Source organism: Mustela nigripes, chromosome 4, assembly GCF_022355385.1.
Source record: "Mustela nigripes isolate SB6536 chromosome 4, MUSNIG.SB6536, whole genome shotgun sequence".
Taxonomy (NCBI): Eukaryota; Metazoa; Chordata; class Mammalia; order Carnivora; family Mustelidae; genus Mustela; species Mustela nigripes.
The window spans coordinates 159,535,617-159,544,919 of NC_081560.1; the positions used below are offsets into that span (position 1 = coordinate 159,535,617).

The 9,303-nt window shown below is 44.1% G+C and overlaps 1 protein-coding gene across 3 annotated transcripts in view; it reads left to right on the top strand.

Moving 5' to 3' along the window:
- Positions 1-4,450: 4,450 nt before the first annotated feature.
- TBC1D12 (TBC1 domain family member 12) overlaps positions 4,451-9,303 on the top strand; it is a 101,857-nt gene continuing 97,004 nt past the window's right edge. For 2 of the 3 annotated variants that reach the window (XM_059398163.1, XM_059398164.1), the window contains exon 1: positions 4,451-5,478. In XM_059398163.1, the coding sequence (XP_059254146.1) occupies positions 4,538-5,478 (941 nt within the window). In that variant the 5' untranslated portion in view covers positions 4,451-4,537. The remainder of the gene's footprint in view (positions 5,479-9,303) is intronic. The other variant, XM_059398165.1, reaches the window with a different exon arrangement.

Below are 9,303 nucleotides of genomic sequence, written 5' to 3' on the forward strand. Positions count from 1 at the left end.
AGCAATGTCCACAATACCCAAACTATGGAAAGAGCCCAGATGTCTATCAACAGATGAATGAATAAAGAAAAAGTGGTGTGTGTGTATATACACAATGAAATATTACTCAGCCATCAAAAAAAGAAATCTTGCCATTTGCAATGACATTGATGGAAATAGAAGTTTTTATGCTAAGTGAAATAAGTCAAAGAGAGAAAGACAATTACCATAGTATTTCACTCATATGTGAAATTAAGAGACAAAAAAGAGGATCATAGGGGAAAGGAGGGAAAACTAAAACAAGATGAAATCAGAGAGGGAGACAAACCATAAAAGACTCTCGATCATAGGAAACAAAGTGAGGGTTGCTGAAGGGGAATAGGTGGGGGGGACAGGGTAAATGGGTGATGGACATTAAGGAGGGCATATAATGTAGTAAGCACTGAATGTTATATAAGACTGATGAATGAGAGTGCCTGGGTGGCTCAGCTGGTTAAGCATCCGCCCAGGTCATGATCTCAGGATCCTGAGATAGAGCCCTGCATATGACTCCCTGCTCAGTGGGGAGTCTGCTTTTCCCTTCCCTTCTGATATTCCCCCAACTTGTGTGTGCTCTCTCTCTCTCTCTCTCAAATAAATACATAAAACTTAAAAAAAAAAGACTGACAAATCACTGAACTCTATCTCTAAAACTAAAAAATTAAAAAAAACATCCTTTCTCATAATAGTTTCACCTTATTTATAGGAATGTGCCAGGATATTTTATTTATGCCTAAAGTTGTAGTAATATAATATGGTATCAAAGGTTTTTAATATGGGGGGACCTGGCTGGGTCAGTTGGAAGAACACATGACTCTTGATCTTGGAGTAATAGCTCAAGCCCCAGGTAGGGTGTAGAGATTACTTAAATAAGTAAAACAAAAAAAAAAGTTTTTAATGTCAAACTCTTAAGGACCACAAAAAGAATATGCTACACCTTGAAAGTAGACTTCTTAAAAATTTGTAAGATGGTATGTATTACTTACCAGATAAGACAGAATCTTTTACTGTTGAAAGTAGAAAATATAACCACTAATGCCTAAGAAGAATGACTGAAATACTTTATTATGAAATACATATTATTGTAGAAAAAGCTACAAAATGTGAATGTGCTTCAGTTTTGAAATCTTTAATGAGAAAACAGTCGTGTTGTATGGGCTATTATAATTCATAAAACTTTCATTGGTATTGACCAGGGGAAAGGAAAGAGATGAACTAAATAAACCATTTAGAGAAATTGGTAGTTTAAAATACTCTAGTATATTTCATAGAGGGAGAAATAGAGCTAGAAAGGAGTATGTCAACAAGTTAGTTAGAAAAGGTTTGAAAGGGGCACCTTGGGTAGCTCAGTAGGTTAAGCAGTTGCCTTCAGCTCAGGCCATGATCCCAGAACCCTGGGACGGAGTCCTGCATTGCACTCCCTGCTTATTGGGGAACCGACCTTTCTCTCTCTGCTCCTTCAGCTTTTGCTCTCTCGCTCATGCTCTCTTTCGCAAGCAAATAAAAACTTAAGAAAAGGGGCGCCTGGGTGGCTCAGTGGGTTAGGCCGCTGCCTTCGGCTCGGGTCGTGATCTCAGGGTCCTGGGATCGAGCCCCGCATTGGGCTATCTGCTCAGCGGGGAGCCTGCTTCCTTCTCTCTCTCTCTGCCTGCCTCTCTGCCTACTTGTGATCTCTCTCTGTCAAGTAAATAAATAAAATCTTAAAAAAAAAAAAACTTAAGAAAAAAAAAGATTTGAAAAATTTAGAAGTTAAGAAAGTTAGAAAAGAAAAAAGTTGAAACAAGATTGTGATTAGAGGGGCCCCTGGGTGGCTCAGTGGGTTAAGTCTCTGCCTTTAGCTCAGGTCATGATCCCAGGGTCCCGGAATCAAGCCCTGAATCAGGCTCTCTGCTCAGCGGGGAGCCTGCTTCCTTCTCTCTCTCTCTGCTTGCCTCTCTGCCTACTTGTGATTTCTGTCAAATAAATAAATAAATAAATAAAGATTGTGATTAGACTCTTTCAGTTATCCTCATCTTTACCATCATATAACTATACTTATGTATAGGTAGTTTCTAAATTAATTTAAATTTCTTTTATTGAGGTGAAAATTTATATAAAATACAGCTACTTAAACATGTACAATTAAAAAAGTGTACAATTCAGTGCTATTTAGTGCATTTGTCATGTCATGCAAACACCACCTATATCTAGTTGGAAAACATTTTCAACACCCCGTATCCATCAGGTAGTCTGTCCCTATTTCTACCCCTCACCCCAGTCATTGGCAATCACCAATTTGTTTTCTTTCTCAACGTATTTACCTATTCTGGATAGTTCATACAAATGAAATTATACAATGTGGACCTTTTGTGTCTGGTTTCTTTAATTTTAGCATAGTTTTTGAAATTCATCTACTTTCTATCATATATCCATACTTCGTTTCTTTTTATGGCTGAATAATAGTCCATTGTATAAATGTCACATTCTGTTTATTCATTCCTCTGTTGATGAACATTTGGGTTGTCTCTATATTTTGGTTTCTAATTTTGCTGCTGTGAATATTCAAGTGTAAGTTTTTGTGTGAAAATCTGTTTTCAGTTCTTTTGGGTACAGATCTAGGAGTGGAATTGCCAGGTCATATGGCAATTCAGTATTTAACTTCATTGAGGAACCACCGAACATTTTCCATAGCAGCCATGCCATTTACATTTCTACTAGCAATGTTTGAGGATTATACTTTTTCCACATCCTCTTTCCACTTTTTTGAATATAGCTATTCTAGTCAATTTGAGTACCATGTCATTTGGTTTTGATTTACATTTCCCTCTTTACTAATGATATTGAGCATTATTTCATATGCTTACTAATAGCTATTACCATATATTCTTTTGAGAAATGTCTGTTCAAGTATTTACCCACTTTAAAATCGGGTTGTCTTGTTAAGTTGTAAGAGTTCTTTATATATTCTGGATACTAACTCTTATCAGATATATGATTTACAAATATTTCCTCTCTTCCTATATTGGTTTTTCCACCTGTGTCCTGGAAGTCATTTCTTCTTCTGAAAAATCTTGGCAATAAATATATTGCTAACTGTGCCTCTGCCACTTAGTCCTTCCTAAGGCCTTCAGATATGCTCATTATAAAAGACACTTGTTTCTTAAAGTGGGTGCTGAGTACATAAGTGCTCATTTTATTTACATATTTTACTGTTACTCATATATAGGTTATATTCCTTCTTGTATATAGAAGAAAAAAAATATAAAGGCTTGGCAATGGGCTTCCTCTCATTACTACCCCATTCTCCTATTTCTTTCCTCTCTTTTCATTGATATACTTCTAGAATGAGTGGCCAATATTTCCCCCTTCATTTTATCTACAGCTAATTCCTCTTTAATCCTTTGCAGTACAACTTCTTTGCCCATCTTGAAATAATAACACCTCTGATTCTCTGCCCCACCTCCGTCTTTATTCCTTCTTCCCAGGGTAAGTCACTAATGACTCACTTTGTTGCAATATGCTCATGACTCTTCAATTCGAGTCTCCAAAGAGAAGCCCTAACCTAAATTTTAGAACTCTTAACTATATCCTGGACAGTCCCAGTCTTTCACTTTACCGGATATATTTCCCCTATTAATCAAGGGTTTTGTTTGTTTGTTTGTTTGTTTGTTTTCTAATCCAAATCCCATTTCTTCAAACCACATTAGTTTCAGTCGCATGAGTTTTGTAGTAATTGCTGGTTCCTCCCTCTTCAATCGCTCCTTAAATCAGTTATCACGTCTTGTGATTTCTACTTTAAATGCCTTTCATTTCCACTCAGTGACTATCACCCCATTTCAATCCATTATCATGGGGTGCTGGAATTATTTCAACAGTCCCTCTCCGTCTGATTCCACTTCCTTTCCCTCCTTAAGTGATAATGGAAATTTTTAAGAAAAATTATGTTATGAAACGTGGGTCTAGGTAAGAAAGATTCCTTTGGTAGTATCGTGGAAGATGAAGTGGAGAAGGGAGGGTGTTGACATGAAGCAAAGACTCCCTGAATTATGGCAATGTTAGTATGGAAGATGTATGAAAAAGCGTAAAGTCCACTGGTGACCCATTGACGCTGGAAGGACGTATATCTAATATCCTGTATTCCACTTCTATAAATTAAGTACGTCAAGTGAATTTTGCTAAGGGAGGCAAACCGGTGCCTGTTAAGTATTGTCTCGCTCGGAGTGAGCCAACCAGCCTCCATCATCCAGATGGCGGATCCCAGATTGGCCGCCTGAGTGTCAGGGAGCGGCCTCTCTAGCTACTATCTCTATGGTTCGCGGAATCTCCAGGTCGCGGTTTGACCGGGCCGGCGTTTGCGCGTGCGCGAGCTCCGGCGCGTGCCCGCCCTCCCGCAACTGCCCAAAGCCGGGGGTGGGAGGGGTGGGTCTGGGAACGTTGCGGCGGTAGCCGCCGCGTCCCCAACCCCTAGGGTTATTCCGGGGCCGAGCCTGTGCCAGGGGCTCTTCCGTCGCCCCCTCGGGCGGCACTCACCCGGCCCTAGATGGTGGGTCCGGACGATGCCGGAGCCTGCTCGGGAAGAAACCCCAAGTTGCTCCCGGTGCCGGCGCCGGAGCCCGCGGGCCAGGACGGGAAGATGATCCGGGCCACCGGCGGCTTTGGCGGAGGCGTCGGCGCTGTGGAGCGGCCGGCGGAGGAGGAGGGGGAGGAAGAGGAGGAGACGACGCCTCAGCAGCTCCTTCGGCGTTACCTCGCGGCGGCCGGGGGACAGCTGGAGCCGGGGCTGTGCTACTGTCCACTCCCCGCTGGCCAGCCCCGCGCCCCCCCGTCCCCGGCAGCTCCGCGCTCGGACGCCTGCCCGCGGGACTCGGGCTCCAAGCACCTGGGCGCAGAAGTGGCGGATGCCCGCACGCCGCGGCATAGAGGCATGACCAACGGGGACTCGGGCTTTCTGCCGGGCCAGGACTGTCGGGACCTGGAGGAGGCTCGCGGGCTGGCCCGCGCGGGCGGTCGGGATCCGCGCCACCGCCGTCTCCGCCTTGAGGGGCCTGGCGACGAGGACGCGGACGGCGCGGACAGCCCGTCCGACTGGGCCGCGCCGCTCGAAGACCCGCTGCGGAGCTGCTGCCTTGCACCGGCGGACCCTGACAAGCCGCAGGGCGCCGGCGGCGGCTCGGAGGGCGGCCGCGCCAGCGACGGCGGCAGCAGCAGTGAAGACGTGGAGCGGCCGGGAGCAGGCGCTGAGGGTCCCGACGAGGGCGCGTCCGCCGCCGCCTCAGCCGAGAGGACTAGCGGGGGCGCCGGCGTAGAGCCGCGCCCCGGCGTCTCGGACGTTCACGTGAACTCTCGGAACACGTTCGAGGTGAGCCGCGACCACCTGCCCCCCGCCGGGCCGCCGGTGCCCGCGCCCGCCGCGGAGCAGGGCGCCGCGGGGCCTTCGGCCCGGGCTCGACGGAGCGGCGGTTTCGCCGACTTCTTCGCCAGGTACAGCGCAGGTTGCGCCGGGGCTCGGGGCGGGCTCGGGGCCGGGGCCGGGGCGGAGGTCGAGGCCGGGAGTTGGCCGAGAGAGGCGTGGAGACCGCCTCCGTCCGGGCTCTTTGCTGGCGTCAATACTTAGCTTTGATTTGTCACCGGGAGAAGAGGAACTGGGTCTGCACTGTGTTGCCTGTCAGAGAAGTTGCCAACTTTCTGGGGAGCGAATCTTTCTGTTCCTCTGTAGGTTGGAGGCTCTACCTGCGCTTCACACCTGGTTTCCGTGTATTCAGGTCCTGGCAGCGTGCTAATGCCACCGCTGCAGTTTTGCCTCCTGCGGAAAAGCAGACAGCCTGCTACGAGGATTAGGGGTGGTGTGTGGGGTTGGGGGTGGGCGCGGCGGTAATGTGTGTACCGGGTGTGGTTGTGGAAGAGAAAGGGAAGTCATTTTGCAGACATGACTATTTGTGTGGAGTCTAAAACCCATTCAAGTGACTTGGGAATTCTTGAAATTAGAACTGATCGTGTTTCATAGTGTTTAACTGTTTCAGTGGCTTTTATTAAAATGCAGTCAGTCTCGGGTTTAGAATTTGATTCCGGCCCTTAAAGCCAAGTTACTATGGCGCTTTATCTCCAAAATCCCTTTTCTGTACTTCTGCCAAATAGGCCTACGCTTTTTTCAGCAACTTTTAAATTTTTGATGCCATTGTATTTGTTTTGACCTGCTATTCTTGAAATTAAGTAATGGTGCTGGACATTGCAGATTTCGGAATAGGGTTTGATAGGGATAAATTACTCATCCTAATGTACATTAATGAAATGCCAATTTTCCTGGACTCTTCTTGCTTGATACGCTTTTTTTCTTTTAATCTCTAAGCAAATCTCCCAATTTGTAAACTCTCCCCTTCAGAGTTCTCCTGTGCTTTTGCTTCCTTTTCAGGGATCCTCATAAAAATGAAGCAAATTCTACAGCTCCAGTTTTAGAGGATTATACAATCTGTGTGCATTTTTGTCGACACACTATTTTCTGATTGTAATTTTTTTCTATTTTATTATCATTTATTTTCCCTTGTGTGGATTTATAAACTTGTTTATGTGAAGATCGGGAAATCCTAATTTTGTCTTACTTGTAGGACAAAATATATAGTAGTGAGATCTGTATTTGTGCCTATAGTTGCAAAAATATACAAAAATATACTTAAAGCTTATAGTGGTAGTATTTTAAAAGTTTGCAAGGTGAGCTAAGCTTATACATTTGTGAACTTTGGGTATTTTTTGGTCATGTTTTGATGTCAGGTGTCAGGCAGTTTTAGACCTGGAAGGGGCTTTGGAGATCGCTAATTCAATCACAGAATGCCTGCTCTGTGCCCCCTTTGGGAACAGAGATGATTTGCACAGTAGAGTGCAGACTAGTAGGTATTAAGTTAGAAGACAGATTGGTATATATGCATTGTAAATTATGAGCAATAACAAGGCAAATCTATTATAAGAGGTTTTTCATATTAACAGTAGGATGGAATTTTGATTTTTTTTCTTTAATCTGTAGACAAATAGGATTTCAGTTAATATAAGTAGCGACATTTATATAGCCTTATTAAGCAAGTGTATCAGAGCACTGGATTTGAAGTCAGAAAACAGGTACCATGAAGTTAATTTCTCTAAGCCTCATTTTTCTTAATCGACATTTGAATGTCAAGATTCTAGATGTCAATTGCTTCTTTGTATAAGATACTTGGAAAGGGACACAGTCAAGAGGCACAATTTTTCTTTTAGCATTTAACCGAAACCCTACTTGGTTTTGGAACACCTTAAAGACAGAGACTATGATATTCGTCTCTGAGTCTACAGTACCTAGCAGTGATATTGAGAACCTTGCTCAGTTTGTGTTGGATTGGCAACTTTCATAGATTCTTCCTCTTCACCATTCTCTAGGTTGTGTAATTTTATTTTTTGTTAATAAGTCAACTCGGGGCTTGAGCTCCTGACCCTGAGCTGAAGACCTGAGCTGAGATCAAGAGATCTACTGACTGAGCCATCCAGGTGCCCAGAGTAATTTTGAAGAAGCCTCCCATCCCTGGGTAGAATAATTAGAAATTTCCTTTGTCTTGACAACCTGTGAGTTTTTTTTGTCATTGTTGTTGTTGTTTTCCCTTCATGTGTACAATTGTCATTCTTTTTTTTTTTAAAGATTTTATTTATTTATTTGATAGATATCACAAGTAGGCAGGGAGGCAGGCTGAGATAGAGAGGAAGGTAAGCAGGCTCCCTGCTGAGCAGAGAGTCTGATGTGGGGCTTGATCCAAGGACTCTGGGATCATGACTTGAGCCAAAGGCAGAGGCTTTGACCCACTGAGCCCCCCAGGTGTCCCTACAATTGTCATTCTTAAGCCTGGAGCTCCAGATGTGGGATCCCTTTGGGGATATCTTGTTCTAGGACATATTCTTGTTCTTGGGAGCAATCCCTCCCTTCAGCCACTTCATTTTTTAATGAGGAAGTTCACTGTCTACATAAGGTATTTTAGGTAGCTAATGGCAGAGCTGGAATTAGAAACCAGGATTCCTGATTTTCAGACCAAGTTAACATTTGATCACAATTTGCATTCACCCATGGCTTTTTTCTCTCCCACCTGATTATCCTCCATCTTTCTTCTCTTTCTACTTTCTTCTCTTTGTCTTTCTTCTCTTTCTTACTATATATATCTTACTATTATAGATCTATAATAGAAATACTTTTAAGGAATAGATTCATGTTTGTTTTAACTTAAGTAGAGAGAGGGGAACATATTACAACGGTTTATCTATTATTACAAAGTTATCTTCAGTTGAGACACATCATTGACAGAAGCTTCATTGAGTAGGGTAGAAGTTCTGTAGGAGCTAAAGGAGTTTTGTCCAGGATGGGACTGCCCTCCATCTCCTACTTTACTTCTTTTTCAGATGAAGTGAGCTCTTGTTCAGTCCTGGTTGGGGCCTTGCCTCAGCTTCACATGGGCATCCCTCTGTGAATGAACGGTGACTTGACTATGGGAGCCCCAGAACTAATATTCCCTCAGATCCTTGGTCTTTTCCTGTCCATAAATGTTTAAAATGTTAGGTTAGGGAGCACCTGAGATGGCTCAGTCATTTGAGCTTGGACTCTTGGTTCTGCTCATGATCTCAGGGTTGTAAGATCCAGTCCGGCATCCAGCTCCATGCTCTTTGGGGAGTCTGCTTGAGATTCTCTCCCTCCCCCTGCCTCTCCACTGCTTGTGGATGCTCACTTGCTCTCTCTTTCTCCCCTTCTCTCTCTCTGTCTCTCAAATAAGTAAGTCTTAAAAAAAATAAAATGCTAGGTGGATCTACTACTGTCACCCACTTAGCAGTAAGGAGGAGTTGAAAACTTAAAAAAATATATATCTTATGTTTCCAGGCTAGCTTTCATTCTTTAAGGATCTGTTTATTACTCTTTCTTTCTTTCTTTTTTAAGATTTTATTTATTTATTTGAGAGAGAGAAAGTGAAAGAGAGCACAAGACAGGGGAGGGTCAGAGGGAGAAGCACACTCCCTGAGCCCGATGTGGGATTCAATTATGTGACTCCAGGATCATAACCTGAGCCAGTGGCAGCTGTTTAACCCAACTGAGCCACCTAGGCACCCCTGTTTATTACTCTTTCAAAAATAAAATAAATTTAGGGGCACCTGGGTGGCTCAGTGGGTTAAGCTGCTGCCTTCGGCTCAGGTCATGATCTCAGGATCCTGGGATCGAGTCCCGCATCGGGCTCTCTGCTCAGCAGGGAGCCTGCTTCCCTTCCTCTCTCTCTGCCTGCCTCTCTGTCTACTTGTGATTTCTCTCTGTCC